Genomic DNA, 22,009 nt, shown 5'->3' with positions numbered 1-22,009 from the left:
TGTTGCCATTTTTCATATGCACGCACATCTTTTTTTCTTTATGTTTAAGCCTCTCTGTACACTTCTTGATTTTAAATGAGTCTCTTAAAGCAGTAAAGACTATAATTGCCTTGATTTTCAATGGCGATGGTTAATAGTTAAAAACTTGCCAAGGTAAAAAGTCTCTCCATGACTTTATTTTATTTTTATTTTTTTTTCATTGTCCCTTGTCCCTGTTTGAACTTGAATGTCTTGACAGATAGTGTAGAATTGTGTGACGGTTTATTTAATTATTTTAATTATTATTTAAATTAGGCTTGTCAGCTCTCTCGTGTAATCTCAGAGAAGATGGCACACATTGTCACATAGGCAGGGCATCCTCCTTGGCACTAATAATGATAAATTATTAATAAATAATATATGTCTGACAATCTCATCACTGTTGAATTAAGTATATGGAGCATTCATATTTACAAGAAATACCAATAATTCTCATGAGACTGTAAACAATAAATGTTTTAAAACGCAAGTCATCATTACTTTATGTTGTGTGAAAGAATATACTTTCACTGTCAGAATGGATTCTAGGTCTTTAATCTGTCAGAGATATCCAATTAAAATCTCACTGGATATGTTATTTCATTGATTGGTGATGTTAATATAACCTGGCATTAATATCTTGTTTGGGTTAGGGATGTTTTGTAGAAGATGATTTGATTGTAGTGATATGAAGCCTATGTGAAAGACCAATATTTTAGGAAATTGAAAGTCATGAATGATCACCTTTGCCCATACCAAATAAAATAAAGTAAAAATGTAATTTGTCACTTGCGCCAAATACAACAGTGAAATGCTTACTAACAAGCCCTTAACCAACAATGCAGTTTTAAGAAAAATAAGTGTTAAGTAAAAAATACATAAATAGAATATTTAAGTAACAAATAATTAAACAGCAGCAGTAAAATAACAATAGCGAGGCTATATACATGGGGTACCGGTACAGAGTCAATGTGCGGGGGCACCGGTTAATCTAAGTAATTAATATGTTCATGTAGGTAGAGTGACTATGCATAGATAATAAACAGAGAGTAGCAGAGTAGAAGAGGGGTCTGGGTAGCCCTTTGATTAGCTGTTCAGGAGTCGTATGGCTTGGGGGTAGAAGCTGTTAAGAAACCTTTTGGATCTAGACTTGGCACACCTCCATTGTCTTTGACAATTTATATGTCCTTCCTCTGACACCGCCTGGTATAGAGGTTATGGATGGCAGGAAGCTCGGTCCCAGTGATGTACTGGGATGTACACACTACCCTCTGTAGTGCCTTGCGGTCGGAGGCAGAGCAGTTGCCATACCAGGCAGTGATGCAACCAGCTCTAGATGGTGCAGCTATAAAACCTTTTGAGAATCTGAGGACCCATGCCAAATCTTTTCAGTCTCCTGAGGGGGAATGGGTTTTGTTGTGCTCTCTTCACTACTGTCTTAGGGTGTTAGGACCATGATAATTTGTTGGTGATGTGGACACCAAGGAACTTGAAGCTCTCAACTTGCTCCACTACAGCCCCGTCGATGAGAATGGGGGCTAGCTCGATCCTCCTTTTCCTGTAGTCCACAATCACCTCCTTTGTCTTGATCATGATGAGGGATAGGTTGTTGTCCTGGCACCACACAGCCAGATCTCTGACCTCCTCCCTGTAGGCTGTCTCATCATTGTCGGTGATCAGGCCTTTCACTGTTGCGTCATCGGCAAACTTGATGATGATATTGGAGTCGTGCCTGGCCATGCTGTCTTGAGTGAACAGGGAGTACAGGAGGGGATTGAGCACGCACCCTTGAGGATCATCATGGCGGATGTGTTGATACCTACCCTTACCACCTTGGGGCGGCCCATCAGGAAGTCCAGGATCCAGTTGCAGAGGGAGGTGTTTAGTCCCAGGGTCCTTAACTTAGGGATGAGCTTTGAGGGCACTATGGTGTTGAATGCTGGGCTGTAGTCAATGAATAGCATTCTCACATAGGTGTTCCTTATTTCCAGGTGGGAAAGGGCAGTGTTGAGTGCAATAGAGATTGCATCATCTGTGGATCTGTTGGGGCGGTATGCAAATTGGAGTTGGTCTAGGGCTTCTGGGATAATGGTGTTGATGTGAGCCATGACCAGCCTTTCAAAGCACTTCATGGCTACAGATGTGAGTGCTACAGGTCAGTAGTCATGTAGGCGGATTACCTTAGTGTTCTTGGGCACAGGGCTATGGTGGTCTGCTTGAAACATGTTGGTATTACAGACTCAGTCTGTAATAGGTTGACAGGTTGAAAATGTCAGTGAAGACACTTGCCAGTTGGTCAGCACATGCTCAGAGTACATGTCCTGGTAATCCGTCTGGCCCTGCGGCCTTGTGAATGGTGACCTGTTTAAAGGTCTTACTCACATCGGCTACAGAGAGCGTGATCACACTGTCGTCTGGAACAGCTGATGCTTTCATGCATGTTTCAGTGTTACTTGCCTCGAATCGAGCATAGAAGTAATTTAGCTCATCTGGTAGGCTTGTGTCACTGGGCAGCTCGTGGCTGTGCTTCCCTTTGTAGTCTGTAATAGTTTTCAAGCCCTGCCACATCCGACGAGCGTCGGAGCCGGTGTAATACGATTCAATCTTAGTCCTGTATTGATGCTTTGCCTGTTTGATTGTTCGTCGGAGGGCATAACGGGATTTCTTATAAACTTCCGGGTTAGAGTCCCGCTCCTTGAAAGCGGCAACTCTACCATTTAGCTCAGTGCAGATGTTGCCTGTAATTTATGGTTTTGGGTCTGGGTATGTATGTACGGTCACTGAGGGGACGACGTCATCGATGCAAATATTGATGAAGCCAGTGACTGATGTGGTGTTCTCCTCAATGCCATCAGAAGAATCCTGGAACATATTCCAGTCTGTGCTAGCAAAACAGTCCTGTTTTTTATTTTTATTTATCTGTTATTTTACCAGGTAAGTTGACTGAGAACACGTTCTCATTTACAGCAACGACCTGGGGAATAGTTACAGGGGAAAGGAGGGGGATGAATAAGCCAATTGTAAACTAGGGATTATTAGGTAACCGTGAATGGTTTGAGGACCAGATTGGGAATTTTAGCCAGGACCCCGGGGTTAACACCCCTACTTTTAAGTAGTGCCACGGGATAAGTGCCACAGGATCTTTAATGACCTCAGAGAGTCAGGACACCCGTTTAACATCCCATCCGAAAGACTGCACCCTACACAGGGCAGTGTCCCCAATCCCTGCCCTGGGGCATTGGGATATTTTTTAGACCAGAGGAAAGAGTGTCTCCTACTGGCCCTTCAACACCACTTCCAGCAGCATCTGGTCTCCCATCCTGGGACTGATCAGGACCAACCCTGCTTAGCTTCAGAAGCAAGCCAGTGGTATGCAGGGTGGTATGCTGCTGGCTGTTTAGCATGTGCTTCATCTGATCACTTTTTTATTGACCGAGTCAATGGTGCTTCCTGCTTAGTTATTGCTTGTAAGCAGGAATAAGGAGGATAGAATGATGGTCAGATTTGCCAAATGGGGGCAAGGGAGAGCTTTGTACACATCTCCGTGTGTGGAATAAAGGTGGTCTTGAGTTTGTTTTCCCTTTGGTTGTACATTTAACATGCTGGTAGAAATGAGGTAAAACTGATTTAAGTTTCCCTGCATTAATGTCCTAAGCCACTAGGAGTGCCTCCTCCTCCACTAGGAGTGCCTCCTCCGACTTGGTGAAACATAAGATATTACAGTTTTTAATCTGCCGCTGGTAAGATACATGTTGATTGTACATTGGCTAATAGGACAGATGGTAAAGGGAGATTACCCACTCGCTGTCGGATCCTTGCAGGGCATCCAGACCTTTGTCCTTGATATCTGCATCTCTTTCTCCTGAGAATGACGGGGATGAGGGCCTTGTCAGGCGTTTGAAGTAAATCCTTCCCGTCCAACTTGTTAAAGAAAAATTAATCCTCCAGTACCGGGTGAGTAATCGCTGTCCTGATATCTAGAAGCTTTTTTCGGTCATAAGACACGGCGGCAGAAACATTATGTACAAAATAAGTTACAAATAACACTGAAAAACACAAAATAGCACAATTGATTAGGGGATCGTAAAACGGCAGTCATCTCCTCCGGCACTATTATTCACTGTTACACACATTGAATGTGTGTAACTTTTAGTCAACTCCTAACTTTTCAAGCAACTCTGGAAGCACTGATCATTTACATACCATCCTTGGAGATCAGTGGATCTTCTTGTATTGATAAAAAAGACCTGGCCCGTGTCTGTTGCAACAAGGTTCAGTCATACTTTATAGCTCTCTATTTCCCCTCAGCCTGTCACAACAGTGAGCCATCAGAAAACAAAGCTCCCTTGAATACCTCGTCGCTGTCGTTGGATCTATCTTTAGCCCCATGTCTGCCACGTCAGTCCTGTTGACAACATCAGACTAGACATGTGCACCTGTAGGAGTGCTTTGTCTTTTCACTGCTCCTGGGAAGGGGCCAACGAGTTTGCATGTTGCGTAAGGGGCCATGGGGGAGGTATTGAGCGCTAGAAGTGTGTCCTCTCCCCTCTCAGGCCACTTGGCCACTGAGTGGAGGGTGGAGGTATACCAGAAGTGTAACAAGCCACCAGGCACTAATGAAGCCCAGTGCCTTGGTAGTAAGCTGTAAATGAGGAGTGAAAGGTAATGATCAGTACAGGCCTTAGGGCCTTCCTAGTATCTACTCTCAGCCACCAGCTGCTACCTGTAAGTCCTTTGCCATGCTCCAGTTAGCAGGTTGACGCAGAAGAGAGTCACTCGCTAGCAGCTCGTCGTTCTCTGGGGCTTCTAGGCCCACTGCCCATGTATATCAAATGTCCTCAGCAATTTTCCCATTTCTCCTCCACTCATTTTATTTCATAGTCCCCAATAATTATCAAAGCCAGACATGGTCGTATGTATGCTGATTAAGCGTTGCTTTTCATTCCACACTGTACATGGTCTTTGGGTTTTCTTTACAGGATTGTCTATAGGTTTAGCATTTCCAATATATGCCCTCTTGTCTTGTGCATCATCATTGTTGAAGGTACCTATTCTGGTACAGTTTCAAAGGTATCATCGTAGACATTTTCATCCAATGAGGTGCTATCCCAGTCACATTGCCGGTATTGGCTCTGAATCCAACTGCTGTGACATTTAATTGCTTTGAAGTGACTTCCACAATACTTTTGGAAAGCAATTTTTAGACTTTGAACCTTTAGCCTTGAATTTTAAGGGAGTGCACAGTAGAGTGATCTGATATGATGTACAACTCACCTCAGCTGCAGCATGAGGGCCTTCGAAAATGGAATGTTCCAGATTTCAAATGTCATTGTATGGCTATTTTCTGTGTATGGCAGGATCAACAGATCCTGAAAATGCATTATATTGGCTAGAGAGCCCGTTTACCCACAAGGCTTTTTCAACTTCTCTCCTGAGAATATGGCAGTTTTTGAAACAGCATTTCCTTTCAGTAGCAGAGGGAGTAGCCTAATACTATTTCTTTCTTATTTTTTTCTTGTTTGTGTAAATTCCCTTAGAATATTTTTTTTTTCTTGCAATGAAACATCTTATTGTAATAAGAATGAATTAGCTCACAAATCAATTATTCTTGCCACAACCCTACGAGTTGCGAGTTTTTGGCCCAATTTGAAATGCAATGACAATGACATTTAGATATTAACATTTGACAGTCCAACATCTCCTTTACATTTGACTCTCCTGAGGACGCAGACCAGACCACCATGTCATTATGTTGAAGGTAAAATGTGACACAATCATCTGTAGGCCTACTGTGCTGCTTATTTGAACATTTGCAAAATCATTCAAGGACATTTATCAGCATATAACGTTATTTAAAAACATGGGGCATCCCTCTAATTTGGAGTCCTGGCATGGTGTAGTATGCTAGGGGAATACAATGTCATTCCATATTGATTGATGTAAGTCCTAGCTAGAATCTGCTATTCCAAATAACACATGTTGGGATATTTTTAAAAGGATGATACCTCCGGTAGTGAGGAAAACACAGATGGCAATTTTCAGATCAATGTTGATATTTTTAACTCTCCTTGCCTATCGAATTGAGCTACCACTTAAAAAGGCACGATCAAGTTCCTTCGTAACCTCAATCACTTTATTTAAAAGAGTGTGATCTCTCAATAGTATTCGGGTGGACACATTTTAAGTTGTAAAGTGTGAATATTAAAATAAGGAGGAAAAGGTACACTGACATTGACGGGAGGGATGGGTAAAACTCCTCTCTCCTTCGTTCTGTTTTTACCATAATAACACCTTTACTGTCTCTGTGACTCATAAATATAGTGCCACAGTAACTATGTTTGTTCTGACTTGGCATTTGCACAAACATTTACAGTATCATCTTCTCAGGCCCCCCTTAACCTCTTAAATGTAACCAAATGTAATCGAACATGTAATCTACCCTTAAAGCACAGTAGATAACTACCTCGGGTGTGTCCCAAAGACAGAGCAGAGCTTTCCTCTGACCTGGATCAATGCTGGCTATAACTCAGTCATAACTCTTTAGCCATGATATGAATCTTAATCAGGGGGTGGAATGAGTGGGCAGATTAAATCAATGTCCAGGGCCAAAGCGCTTTAGGAATTTGTTGAATGTTCCTGTTGCCTAACCTTATGCAGTAGTCCTGTGAAATTGATTCATTTGTAAAGCAGCTGGACATTCTGACATCATGAGTACCTCTTGACCCTTCCTGAAATGACTAATATGTCACTGATGGCTATGTTGTTTTAGTTCTATAAGATGTAGCGTTTGTTCTAAGCATCAGGCCTGTAAACGTATGGCAGCAGGAGCCATGGGAGGCATACCAGATGGCAGTGCACATATGCTTTGGGTCTGTTTGGCCAGGTACACTGATGAATACTTCTGAGAGTTGGCCTACCTTTTCTGGCATGGAAATGTAACTTGAACACCTTTAATTCCCAAAGCTGGCTAATCCCAGTTCCGGTGAATAGGTAGAGTAACTTTTTCTACAGTGGTGGTGGTCCTAGTGTTTTATAAGTCAATTGAAATAGGTCGCTGTCAGTGTAGGTTGTGAACGTGAAATATGGTGATAACACTTTTGATATTACACAGTGGCTTGCAATGACTTGATTTACTGATTGTTTTAAAACATTTTCACAAGGGTGTTCCTGTAGATTACAGGATGATTAGCAAGCCTAATAGCTATCGAGGGTCAGGTGCTTCGAACATGACATTCTTGCCCTGTGCTACTCTGAACGCTAAAATCATAGCACAATTAGAATCAGTCCATGAGTAAATTCACATCTAAGTGGCAGTAAGAAGCTTCCTTTCTACATGGCATTGAGTATGCAAAGTAAAGACAAGCACACCTTAGTGGGGTAGGGTGTGGAATATGAATGTCTTCCTGTATTAGGCCCAGGGAAAGGCCTCATCAGCACAGATAATGGGAGAGGTGATCTGACTGACACTCTGCTTGATTACAGACACTGGAGTGACAGGAAGTAATTGCGACTCACGAAGGCAGCTCATATAGCTGTTGATAAAACACTCAATGCATGCATAAGCCTCATTACCTCGCAACCGCATTTGCACATTTTCAGTATTACAATGAGATATCTGTATGCCCCCACACATCTTTAGTTTGTGCCTTTGAAGAAACAGAGCAAGTATAGGCTATTGCCCACACACACACACACATATCTCCAGTCTGTGAACACAATTGTTCATACTCTGTCTCACTCTCTTCAGTATACTAATCACTGCAACAACATTCAATATTTTTTTCCCCGATTTAATTTGCTTACAATTCGCTTACATGACAATGGGAGGACAAGCTTGCATGCATGTGTAAATGTGCTGTGTCTGGGGAGGCAAGAAGGAGTAGAGACCTAGTGCTGCATCCTGACAACTCTGATAGCCGAGAGGACAGGGATGAGGCTGGGGATGGGCTGGTGCTGCCGCAAGGTTGCGTTGGGACACTTCTCTTTATTTCACCCTCGCAGCCTTCTTAATACTAGATGACTCGCCAGAGGCCCACTTTGATACTAGGATATTAGCAGGAAATAATGTCCCCCTCAGCCATTACAGCCCAGGTCCAGGTCCAGCTGACAATACACTGAGCACTACGTTAGGCAAAAGTATTGTATGACTGTTTAGGGCCAGAGCTAAGGAATGGGGAGCAGTAGTGCACTGGTTTGTACCCTACTATGAGAGACCAGGTACCCTGATATACAGTATTCTGCATTATATCACCAGAATGGAAATTGTATAAACAGTGCAATATATGTTTATCTTGTTGCAGGCATAAGCTGTCGTTTTCTAAAGATAGGCCTTTTCAAAGCTATTTAGCGATTAAATGACATTACGATTATTTTTTGTTTTTTAAACAACTAACTGATCGACGTCGATTCAATTATTTGAATTCCATTTAGTTTGAGTATTTCTGTGAGCTCAATGCTCTGTTTCTGTAGAAAAATCATATCAAGCCTGAACTGTGTGATGTAGTAGCGAGTGGTAGATTCCAACAGGCCAATATTCTACATCAGAGATGGGAAACTTTTATGGGGGTGGGGGCCACAAAAAATCTGAACTTGTCATGATGGGCAGCAGTTGCTTGCAGGGAACAAAAATCAATGGGGGCCCCCCCATCAGGTAATTTGGCCAAGTTTAGATAGCTATCCACAAAGCTAACTTAGCTTTCTAAATGCATTTTGCTGACATGGACTAATTGACTGACTATCAGTGACTAACATAACAAGAGAAAAACTGATGATGCACAACCACATTTCGAAATTGCACCTTGTGTATTCTACTATTCTATCTCGCAATAGTAAGTTGAGTTCCTAAAAAAATTAAATGTAATAAATAAAAACAATTTGGGGGGCCAGTTGCCCATCCTGGTTCTACATAGTTTAGTGCAGAAAACGTGGTAATTAACTACAAGGTCCATAATCCATTGCTCACCAGCTTGTCCGGTCTGTGTGGAGCACACACTGAGACCTCGTTGACAGCAGTCATAAAAGTATGCCTTATTTATTTTGAAGAACTACTAAAATAGTGATTTTGTCAGACAGCATAGAGATGAAATGTAAAAATCAGCATATAAAACAAATATTTTATTAAAGTAATGTGAATAAATGATGGTTAATAAGTGATAAGCAGTAATGGGCAGTCACTACCAGCAGAGGACTTGTATTAATTGTTTTATTATGTGTTGTTAGATCATTCAACCCACGTAATGCATAGTGCATTTAATGTCTAAAAAAATGAACGAAACTGAAATTGAAAACCGTGATACATTTTTTTATAATCGAACCGAAACCTAACCGACCTCAAAAAGCACTAATCGCTCAGCACTAAAGCTATTCAAAGAGTATGCTGTGTGAACCACTCTCTTTCTTCCTTTCTGCCTAATGGGGAATTGTATTCCATTGTGTACCAACAAAAATATATCTGTGTGTCCACTGTGCTGTTTTAACCTTGGACATAAAGGATATACAGGCTACCTTGGTTGAGTGGAGAAGTTCCTTGAAAGTCCCTTATGGGATGTTGATGTACGAGAGACTCATTTTAAGTGATGTTTTGCTCTGTTGAGACTGCGGGAACACTCTGCACGGTCTAAGTGTCAGTGTGGAGGAGCTCTTTGTGGGTGACACGTCTGATGGAGAGCTGCACTCAGACCTGTGGCCAGTGGGACCTCCCTGACTCCTTCCAACCTTTGGCCCATTAAAGTGTCCACTAAACAACTGTCTCTCAAACTTTTCCTTTATACACAGGCAGTGACCTACCTAAAGCTTTTGAGTTTTCTTTTGACCTGCAAACTAAACAAACCTGTGTTTAAGGTGCAGGCAACAGTCATAAGCTGTGATAAAAAAGAGAGTTAGCTGTGAACACACTGTGTGTGGGTTTCAACCTCCTGCCCTCACATCACCTCCTGCCCTCACATCACCTCCTGCCCTCACTGGTGGGTTGTTAATTCTCTACTTAATGGCTGAGGTCAGCTCAGCTTCTGCCAGATGAAGCTGAACTGATTCTCAAAGTTTGGTTAGCCTGCAGGTGTCTGAGTAAATTACATCTCAATTCTATTTGGGTAGTGAGCGAGAGAGAGGAGACTTCGGAAATGAGGTCATTTTTAGAGGGCTGTTTGGGTGACATGGTTGGTTGCTTTTAGGTTTTAACAAAACATGAAGCCTGCATCATCAACACACTTAACATAGCAATTTTTTAAAGTCAAGAATCATTGGTTAGTCATAACGTGATCAGATTATTTAGCCACATCATTGGTCTTCATAGTGATATTGCATAGTGTGTGGAGACTACTAAGTGGATAGAGAGCTGAATCAGCATCCATGGCCCTACAAATGGCTGTTTGGGAAAATGGAATGATGATGTCGATCATTAACTTTTAATTCAGTTCAGTGTTTCATGGATGTCATCAATTGCAATGTGATTTCCTTCTGAATGGTAGGCTATTTCATAAATCGTGTTTCACGCTGTTCTCCCTACTGGCTACGCTGACGACCCTTTGGAAATGTTACACTTTCCATTATAACAATGGTAGGACACAGAAGCTAGAAAGACATGGAAGGTGTTTGAGAATACATTATGATCCATGGACAACTTCCAAATATTATGAATTGATCACTCATTGTTCCAAACAAATGTTAATCCTACAGCCATTGTCAAATCAACATTTCCTCATGTTGTGTCTCATGATTCCTTCATTTACTGTAAATGTTTGGCAAAAACCACCATGAATGTTTTTGAACGCTCAGTAGGAGAGAGGGATCATAAACAGCAGAGAAACACATGTCTTTGTCCTTAAGTGGTAAGTGGAGCTGGGCATGAATTTCATCTGTGGGCTGCTGGCAATTTTAATTTCATTTTGTTCGTAGGGAGCTGGCTGAATGTTGGGAGAATGGAATGATTGCATGGGGAGAGGTAACAACTCTGACACACATTTCTACATGTCTGTGTCTGTGTGTGTATGCGTGTGTGTATGCGGATGAGTCTGCCACTGTCTCATCCAACCAGATTTAGGATTACTGTTATAGGCTATTTCTGGCATATTGCTATGATGTTTTCAATGCCTTTACTTTGTGACACTAGCTAGCGCTGATATCTGATCCAAATACTGGATGTATTAATGCTTTGGATTGATGGATGCTGCAACATGTTTTCATGCCTGACTTCACAGTCACACACCATGGGTAATTCATATGTGGGGATTCCTCCCCTCGGGCACAAGTGACTTTGTTATGTAGCAGAATGTCATACAGTACATTGCACAGGCACACCCTCATACAACCCCCCTTTTAATGGTCGGTATTGAAAATACAGTAACATGTAGAGTCAACAAAAGCACACATTAGAGTAATCAACACCTCTAGATATCTGATGGTTGTATTCTTATTCACTGTCATAGCTACCTGTTAGAGCCAAAAAAACAACAGCAGCCAATGGCATTCTCTCACCGGTAGACCTGAAAATATCTGTCAGTTTTACAACAATGGGCTCTTTAATTAAATTCAGTAGTGGTTGCATGCAGAGACTGGTTCAAAGTGAGACAACAGTGTATTAAAAATATGTTACTAGAATTGATCCAATCAGTTTCAGCAGCTAACCCCTATCTTATGTGAGAGATTTTGATTTTGGCCCCCATTTGTGTTAAAGTCATAAACAGCACTGTGTTATCATGTTGTGAGCAGCACAGCTTGACAAATATGACTTTAATAATTAAATAGGGAAAGGCGACTGCATATTGACAGTGAGCGAGAAGTGCAAGGCATTGTTAGACCAGCATCAATACTGTAAATGTCCTGAAGTTAATGATTTGGGTTTTTATTTTTAGTCTGACGTTACTAATATTACTCTAAAAATATTCACATCAGCAACCCTTCTGTCACAGCAAAACCGTAGGTTTATCAACCATCCTTGTGTGAGTTGGATCAGAATATGAATAGAAATGTGTTCTAGTTTTGGGTCTGCTGTTTATTACATGGGGGCAATGTTCCCTCTAAGCTGCACACATGCAGGGCATGCAGCTCCCCTCTGACTGCCGCAGAAGAAGCAGAGGAGCACAAGATTGGACTTCACTCAACTTTCTACAGGTTTCCCCTTTAGTTATCACTATCGACGTTTCACGCTACTGAAGGAATTGTGATCGAATCAAAGCAATATTAGCCACTTTCAATGTAATATACCCAAACAAAACGTAACTATTTAAGATTTAGTATGCAAATCTAGCTGCGCTAGAGATTTTTTTGTAGGATGAGCGCATTGGATTAGGATTCTATTGCATTGATATGCATAACTCAGGCCTATATGCAAATAGCCATTGCCATATATGGATCTGTGCCATTCACTTTGAACTGGACTGTGTTTAGGCTACAGCGGTCATGAGTAGATGCGCTTGTTTTGAGATCAAAGTGAGAGCTGCATTTAGCCACGTGCATATGTTCATATTCGTTCCTAGTTACTGAGTTATAATCCCAGTTATAGCTCATTTCTAGTCAACAATGGTTGAGTGGTTGCTTCCAACTAGAGCACAATAAGCGGGCATTTCTAGCCATCTTTGGAAAGTAAGTCGGGTAAAGAGCTATTTTATAAAAAAAATAAAGGAGAGCCGCACACTAGGGGCTCAGATGCAAACATATTTATGTCCAACGTTTCGACAGACAAGCTGTCTTCATCAGGGTATAATAAAGAGCTATTTTATGTCTTAAAGGGAAAGTGTTGTACTTTAAGACGGCCTTGAAGAAGCTAAGTAGCCAATAGGCAGAGTGGAACATAATTAGTCTGATTCTCTGTAATAATGGTATGGGATTAATAAAGCATTTTATTTTGCATCAAACACAACATTTTCAGTCACCTCCTTATCTGAAGGTGGATAAACAGGTTAATGTCAAGCCCTGCATGTTTGTCTCATGGAATGTAGGCATTGAACACCACACATTGGCTGCTACTGTAGGCTGAATGACAAAACAGCAATTTCCATGTTAAAATGTTATGATAAGTTTTTCTCCATTGTTTTTGATGGTAGGCCACTCTGGTAGGCCTACATTATGATGAAATAGTCACAGTAGCCCACTTCACCACTGTTAAAACTGTAACCTAAAAGTGGATACAGCCTCAGTGTTCACAGTAAATACACGCCGGAAGCTGCACAGAATTTTCACAACGTTTGCACACAGCAGACCTGAAATTTGCTCAGTGCCCAAAGAAATTAGAGGGAACATTGCATGGGGGTCATGAGGAATCTGTGTGACTGAATACCATCTCTGTTGTTTGCAGGTGACCATCTCCGGGTATGTCCCCAGGGCAATACCTGTTGCAGTTCAGAAATGGAGGACAAGTTTGGTCAACAAAGCAAGCTGGAGTTAGAGAACCTGGTTGATGAAACTAGTAAAGAATTGCGAAGCACCTTCGTCTCCAGACATAAAAAGTTTGATGGTAAGAGACGCTCTCTTTCAATTATTTGTTTTGATATCTCACAAGTGGGATTCAACAGAATCTCTACGTAGCTTGAAGAACCAATCATAGACGACGTTTGTCGGAGACAGACAGGTTGAGTGGCGAATGAGGGAGTCCCTCCCCTCATACTAAAGAGCCATTCGCCGACCCTCTGATCATTCTCACCTCTCTTTGTCACAGAATAGTTTTGCCTAGCTTTCCTTAGCATGACTTGATCTGTTTTCCTATTTAACTGTTCACAGGTGTGCCGTTAAGGTTATGCCGCTACACTCTGCCTATTGTGGCCAACAATTTGTGTCGTTCCTGCTTGTGTGCATTCCTCTTTTTACTTCTATTGGTACATTTTTAAGCTAGGACTCCAGTACACAGGTGCGAGGCGGGTGTGCTCCATAACGTTGGATGCCGACTGCTGATAAACTCACAGAAGAAGAAGAACAGGCGGGGCAACAATGGTAGCCATTTAGCTAGGACACCGTTAGACAGTGTCCTTCGCCCCTGTCTGTCAGGCACTGCTTTCCCGCAGTTCTGTTAACAACGGTGAGGGCAGGTGTTCAGCAGGCGGGAATGAAGGATACTGTGTTATAGCTAGCTAGCAGAACGCCGGTAAACAGCAGGTGGGAGGCAGGTGGGAGGTGGGAGTCATGGGCGCCACCAGCAGCTAGCCATCTAGGACACCATTAGACAGTGTCCTTGGCCCTGAAAATCTCTGATAATACTTTTACTTTTGACCCACTGAATCGTATAGACAATCAGAATCAGAAGAAATTCAGAATATCAAAAGTGTCACACAAGTATGAAGATGGTGTGCTTGGAGTGGGGTGTACATGCAGTAACCAATGGGATGCTCAAGGGAGGGCGTTCATGTATTTGCAGGAATACCCACATGCAGGAACGCCCCGCATTGCGAGTCACAATCACACATTATTGGGTTTTTCAGCTTTCGTTTTTTGTGTTGGGTGACTTTACCGAAAGGAATGTTTTCGTTTCAGGTAAGAATTATCTTCACTGCTTTTCTTCCCTCGTCTCCATTCGTAGCTAGCATCACACAGCTAGCTACTGAGACGTGGCTAGTTCGCCACAATGCTAGCTATCCTACCGGCTAACTTTTCTACTTGAAAGGGTAGAATTTCTACCTCGCTCTCTTGTTTAGCTCAACCCACTACCGACCGTCCTAGAGTCACTGCTTATCGATCGAGAGCCACGCTTTTGTTTGTCGCAAGAATAACAAAGAGCTATCTTCCTTTCGCTAACATTGTGCTAACTAACTAGGCTGCTAGCCCACTTGGTAAGCCCAGAGACTTGGTAAGCCCACGCTGCAAGGCACAAGCTAACTTGGCTAGCTCGTTGGAAAGCAAGCTATCCATGTAAGCATTGCTTTCTAGCTCAGACCGACTTCCCTACCTGCACATACGGTAGCACAAGCACTGCTTGCTATAAGAACCTAGCTAACGCCTACACAAGCCACCACGGCTATAGTTTTTATACACAGTTCCCGCCCCAGCTAGCCATTAGGCACCTAATAAGCTAGCTCACGCCTGTCAAGGCTAATTTGCAGCAGGTGTTATCAGGCTAGCAGGCCTTTTTCCACAAATTAGGAACAAAGGAAGGGTAATAGTGGATTAACAACGGCCTATCCTGAAACCCCTGGATCAATAAATATTGTCCACTGCTACCCCGTCTGAGGCAGGCACACAAACCACCTTGCGCTTGCGCTGGCAGCTCGATGATGCTGGGATGCTGGCTGCTACTGGCTCTCCCACCTACTGTGGTATTGCCAGCTTGCTCTCTCATTTAGTACGTTTAACTTTCAATCGTTTCATTGGCTGATCGGATACACCACACCATGCTACGGTCAAAAGACATTCTCTAGACCGAAGAAGCAATGCTACTGGTGCGGATCTCTTTGGCTAATGAGGTGCTAGCTATAGCTAGGTTATTACCCCACTGAGTGAACACTGGATGACCAAGTACCGGCCCATGCTAACTTAAGCTATGCCACTAGCCATCACGGTTAATGTTAACTACCGCCACCTAGCTGTTGCTAGCTTAGTTCCCGTTTTCTAGTTCGCCTAGCATTAACTTGCTTAGTGCTTACTAACTGAACCGGTCCTTCTATGCTGTGATCCGGTGATTCTATGCTGTGATCTCCCTCTCTACGAGCTAAGTGCTACTGAGCGACCAAATACAGAGCATGCAGCAAACCTACTGTCCAAGTTTTAGTACAGAGTCAGACAGTGGGGAAGCGGCCCTTCGCTTCAGCCGCATCGATGTCCCGTCCAGTTGATTTTCCTGTAGAAAAGAAGGGCCACCCGCCCCAGCAGCAGAGAAGGACAGCCAACAGATCACTCTGTGTTCTAGTTTTCCACCTTTCGGGTGGAGCACACACCACAATGGCGGAGAGGCACATTTGTGCTCCTATTCCCCTTTCCTTTGCGCAGCGACCCATTCTCATGCGTTCGCTCTCAAGGAAGACGGAGGAAGCCCACTCTAACCCTGAGTGCCCTCCGTGCCACAGCTCTCCCCTCAGCTCTTTCTCAAGCAGCTGAAGCAGGAAGACAAACTGTCACTAGCCACCTATCACTGTCCCCATATCTCAGTGTTTTTAACACTGCCCTTTTCAATTAATACAAAGAAGGGGTGACTCGCTCTAATGCCACCAGAGTGCGCTCCGGCACCACTGGTGAGCATGAGTCAACCGACCTGTGGGCTACTCACCGCAAGAGCAGGGAACTGGCGCACAAGCACAGTCCAGCCCTGGTTCTTGTCCACAGTTCCAAAGGAGTACAGACTGCAGTTTTCTCTGAGACAACCCTTGCAATCAATAACAACTGGCAACTCGACACAGATACTAAAGCAGGAAATCACCTCTCTATTAAGCGAAGTGGACGGCCAGTGTAATACCATCGGCAGAGAGCCATCTAGGCTTCTACTCCCGGTACTTCCTGGTTCTCAAACGAAAGTTGCTGGTTCATATCAGTCGACCTGCAGGAAACGTTTTTCAAATAAACTGCCAGCACACAGGAGTTTTCTAAGTCTTGCTTGTCAAGGCACAGCCTACGAATACCTCACTGTCCTATTTGGGCTAGTGCTAGCTCCCTGAACATTCAACAAATGTGTAGAAGCAGCTTTCACACTCCCGAGAAACACACCTACATAGACGATTACCTGCTTTGCTCCCCATCCCTGGAGCAAGCGGTATGTTAGTAGTTGATGTTATTCTTTAATAACACAGACCCCAAAGCAAATCAGGGGGAGGAAAATAAGGTTATTCACAGCGGACAAATCATGCTTGGAAGTACATGGTAGAATTTTATGCTCCCCTGTCCTCAGTGATTCTCCTCAGTGATTCGCCTCAGTTATTCTCCTCAGTGATTCTCTCCACAGAACAAAGGGATAGGATGTAGTTTTATAACCCAGACCTAGCCTGTGGTTGACCAATTACAATTCCTTGCAATAAAATTGGGCCAATGGCCAAGTAACAAGTATCCTATTTCAGGTTGGACCAACGAGAACATGCCACATATAGCTATGAGTTCAGGACTGACATTCCTAACAGATGTTGAACTGAAAACCAACTATTTCCATTGATAATTCCCTATTGACCGTTAGTACTCTGTTGACTTTTAGTAGTCTTGACCTCTCATCTGCGTTGTGTATTTATCTTCAAAATATTCTTACAGGTACAAGACACAGCTTAATTTGGAAACTACATCTCAATCTCAACCAGATAAAAAGCTGTTGTGTGCCAACACAGAGAATAGAATACCTACAGTTGAAGTCGGAAGTTTACATACACCTTAGCCAAATACATTTAAACTCAGTTTTTCACAATTCCTGACCTTTAATCCTAAAAATTCTCTGTCTTAGGTCAGTTAGCTTCACCACTTCATTTTAAGAATGTGAAATGTCAAAATAATAGTGAGAGAAGGATTTATTTCAGCTTTTATTTCTTTCATCACATTCCCAGTGGGTCAGAAGTTCACGTACACTAAATTAGTATTTGGTAGCATTGCCTTTAAATTGTTTAACTTGGGTCAAACGTTTTGGGTAGCCTTCCACAAGCTTCCCACAATAAGTTGGGTGAATCTTGGCACATTTCTCCTGACAGAGCTGGTGTAACTGAGTCAGGTTTGTAGGCCTCCTTGCTCGCACACACCTTTTCAGTTCTGCCCATACATTTTAAATGGGATTGAAATCAGAGCTTTGTGATGGCCACTCCAATACCTAGACTTTGTTGTCCATTTGGAAGATTCATTTGCTACCAAGCTTTAACTTCCTGACTGATGTCTTGAGATGTTTCTTCAATATATCTACATAACTTTCCTACCTCACGATGACATCTATTTTATGAAGTGCGATCTTTGTCCCCAGGTGCAGTCGTGAACCGTAGTTTGGCTTTTTTATGGCGGTTTTGGAGTCTTCTTGCTGAGCGGCCTTAAAGGATATGTTGATATAGGACTTGTTTTACTGTGAATATAGATACTTTTGTACCTGTTTCCTCCAGCATATTCACAAGGTCCTTTGCTGTTGTTCTGGGATTGATTTGCACTTTTCACACGTACGTTCGTATGTTAATCTCTAGGAGGCAGAACGCGTCTTCTCCTGAGCGGTATGACGGCTGCGTGGTCCCATGGTGTTTATACTTGCATACTATTGTTTGTACAGATGAACATGGTACCTTCAGGCGTTTGGAAATTGCTCCCAAGGATGAACCAGACTTGTGGAGGTCTACCATTGTTTTTCTGAGGTCTTGGCTGATTTCTTTTGATTTTCCCAATATGTCAAGCAAAGAGGCACTGAGTTTGAAGGTAGGCCTTGAAATACATCCACAGGTACACCTCCAATTAACTCAAATGATGTCAATTAGCCTATCAGAAGCTTCTAAAGCCATAACGTCATTTTCTGGAGTTTTCCAAACTGTTTAAAGGCACAGTCAACTTAGTGTATGTAAACTTCTGACCCACTGGAATTGTGATACAGTGAATTATAAGTGAAATAATCTCTCTGTGAACAATTGTTGGAAAAATGACTTGTGTCATGCACAAAGTAGATGTCCTAACCGACTTGCCCAAACTATAGTTTGTTAACAGGAAATGTGTGGAGTGGTTGAAAAATGAGTTTTAATGACTCCAACTTAAGTGTATGTAAACTTCCGACTTCAACTGTAGGTGTAATGCTGGATTCTCTCTCTTATCAGGCAACACTCTCGGACGACTGCACCACGTCACTCCGAGAGTGCCTCTTCCTGTTACACAGGGGGTGCTCGGTCACGCTCAGAATATGTCTCTGAGTGCTGGAATTGATTGCGTCCACCATCTCAGTAGTAGCACTTGGCCTGCTGAGGATGAGAGACTTCCAACGTTGGGGATCCTTAATCGACAACCACGTCTTTGGCGCCCGAATGTCAATTATACAGACTATACGTCAGGATTATTCTGGGGAGCAAAGGTCACCTTCTTTCACTACCCGTGACTTATGTACGAAGCGTACTAAATGTAGGAGCTGAGTTATTGTCCACAGGGAATCCCCATCACGGGGAATGGAAACTCCATCCCCAAATGGTGAAACAGTTCTCCTCTGAGCCTCATTCTCCCCACTAGTCCGAGTGCGGGAAGTCCCTCAATGGCCAGGCAGGCTCTGGTTAGCGTATATCATTCTTCTGCGGTACGATGAGCATTGGAAACTCCCGTTATGCAGGGATCTGCTGACCCATTCGAACGGAGAGATTTTCCACACTCTCCTGAACGCCATCCTGGCCCGTGAGAGACAGGCCTGCCTCTCTGAGTCATTGAGACTATCCAGAGTGCTAGGGCCTCTTCTACATGCTGTATGGAAATAAGGGGTGCATATTTGAGAAGTGGTGTGACCGAAAACTGAACATTTCTTCTGCTGAACCTTTTGGACAGAGGGAAGGCTTTCTCCACGGTCCTATCTAGCCGCTATCTCGGGCCTGTCATATAGGCTTTGACAAGAACACAGTGGGAAAACACCCCTGATAAACATCCCGTGTTATGTTGTTTCATGAAGGGGACGCGTCACTTACGACCAGTTCACAACCCTTTAGTCCCACCATGGGATTGGTCTATTGTGCTTGAGGCTACTTCACAGCAGCCTATTGAGCTGCTGGAAAGCGTGGAGATTAAACCTTTAACACTCGAACCGCTGGGCCTTTCAGCATATGCATTTCTGCTAGAGAACGTTGTCAGCCGTCCCCGTAATCATACGCATCAGATTCCTACACTGTGTTATCAACCTAAATTAATACAATTTAAAAAAAATATTGATTGATTGAATGTCTTAAAAATATTTGGTTATTTTGAATAATTGTATATTTTGAAGTAAATAAAATGAATGTAAGGATATGTTTTATACTACAAGGAAACTGCAACACGTAGGCCTCGCCTATTTTCATTTCTCTGCCAATAAACATTACAGTGAAATACATTTTCTAAATTTTATTGGTAGATTTGATCTGTACTAGAGTTATAGTAAGCAATAGAGTCCACTTAGAGTCCACCCAGTTACAGCTTATTTTGACAAAGTAGAAAGGAAATAGAGATTATCAACCAGCAAGGCGCGCAGGTCAAATTGTTTGCCATAAAGCTAGGCCTAAGCAGCAACATTTGATAAATAGCCTAATACATAAATAATTGTATGCACAAACAACAAGTAGACTAGAGTTATAGTAAGTAATACAGTACACTGACAGCTTCTTTTGTCAAAGTAGAATGAAAAAGAGGCGCAGGTCAAATGCGCTTTTGTCGCTATTTTCTACCCAAACCGCGCCATCCCTCCCAGACTCCTGTCTCACTGTCCGGTTGGGATCATCTTCTCAGTTGGCCCTGTTCTGTTTTTTTTTCTGCGGCGAGACTCAGGCATCGGAGGAGGGGGCTCGAAGTCAACATCTAAATCGGGTGAAGACCCATTGTCATCAGCAAAGTCGATTTCGGGCTCAATATCCGATCCTCCATCCAACTCCAGCTCATCTAAATTCTGCAGCATCTGCAATGCTGTCAGTGCGTCCATTGTGAACTACACACATTGTACTCTGAACTCAGTGTCTGATTTGACTCTCAGCGAGGGGAGATTTATATACCATTTCCAGCCTTACAATAAAAACATTACAGTGTAATACATTTGATCAATTTTATTCTTTAGATTTGTTTAGTAATAGCATTCAAATTATTTGCATTGAAGGTAAGTACCAACATTTGATAAATATGTTTTATAAACAGTGCATAAACAATTGTAAAGGATACATTGCATAAATAAATATTTGTGAAAATATTGCATAAAGAAAGATACGTATTTGAGTCAAGGCTATATTTTGCATTATTTTACAAAGGCATACTGCAACATGTAGGCCTCGACTCTTTTCGTTTTCCTTACAAGAAAAACATTACAGTGTAATACATGAGATACATTTGATTTGTAGATTCCATTAGAACTAGAGTTAAAGTAGTTAACAGTGGTGTCAAGTTCTTAAGTAAAAATATTTTAAAGTACTACTTTAGTAGTTTTTTGACGTATCTGTACTTTACTATTTCTATTTTTGAATACTTTTACTTCACTCTATTCCTAAAGAAAGAAGATAAGGCCCAAATGAGGCCCAAAAGTACTCGTTACATTTTGAATGCTTAACAGGACAGGAAAATTGTCCAATTCACACACTTATCAAGAGATTATCCCTGCTCATCCCTACTACCTCTGATTTGGACTCACTAAACACAAATGCTTCATTTTTAAAGGATGTCTGAGTGTTGGAATGTGCCTCTGGCTATCCGTAAATTTAAAAAACAAGAAAATGGTGCTGGTTTGCTTAGTCCAGTTTTTCCCAATTGTTTACTCACTAAAACTAGCCCATGAGGCACAATTACCCAAACCCGTAACTCATTTAGCAGAACCTTACACCAAAGCTGCAATACTTCTGTCACATATTTTACTTTACTCAGGCATCGGAGGAGGGTGCAATTCTATAACAAACATTTTCCAAAACACAACACACAATTCTCTACCTTTGGCACCACCATCACAACTAAAATCTATTTTATTCAAGAGCTAAGCTCAATTACCAATTAATCACTTTCACTCTTGACATGTGCAAACACTAATTGCGTGAATGTTCACTTTGCAATCAGACCGTGTTGAAATATAAAACTAAATGTTTTCCAGTTGTGTTCCTCTCTTGTTTGAGGACACACAAACAGTAAACAGTATAACAACATCTTAGTCTTTACACGGAAATAGGTTCTGATAGTAGTGTTTTGAATGTCACATTAGTGTGATCTCGGTTGTCAGTAAGTTAGATTCATTTGATGTTTGTGTGTCTCATTTGTATGCAGAGTTTACCGTTTTCCCCAATTGTTGACACACTAAAATTGGAACTTGAAACGCAATCACCGAAACCTGAAACTCATATAATGTGTAGAGTCTCGGATCTGGATGCTGCTGCAATTCAGCACGTTTATATTTACATTGATGAGGCTGGCTTCAGCCTAGCCAAAAGAAGGGGACAAGGAC

At 42.3% G+C, this 22,009-nt stretch overlaps 1 protein-coding gene across 1 annotated transcript in view; it reads left to right on the top strand.

The window, feature by feature from the left end:
- The window catches only part of LOC139399443 (glypican-6-like), a 110,309-nt gene that overhangs the window by 5,475 nt on the left and 82,825 nt on the right, over positions 1-22,009 (top strand). Inside the window, exon 2 of the mRNA XM_071144853.1 lies at positions 13,310-13,468. Within this exon, the coding sequence (XP_071000954.1) occupies positions 13,310-13,468 (159 nt within the window). The remainder of the gene's footprint in view (positions 1-13,309; positions 13,469-22,009) is intronic.

The sequence above is a fragment of the Oncorhynchus clarkii genome, chromosome 3 (genome assembly GCF_045791955.1).
Source record: "Oncorhynchus clarkii lewisi isolate Uvic-CL-2024 chromosome 3, UVic_Ocla_1.0, whole genome shotgun sequence".
NCBI lineage: Eukaryota > Metazoa > Chordata > Actinopteri > Salmoniformes > Salmonidae > Oncorhynchus > Oncorhynchus clarkii.
Note: the sequence above shows the minus strand (reverse complement) of the source record. Positions and strands in the feature narration are given on the sequence as shown.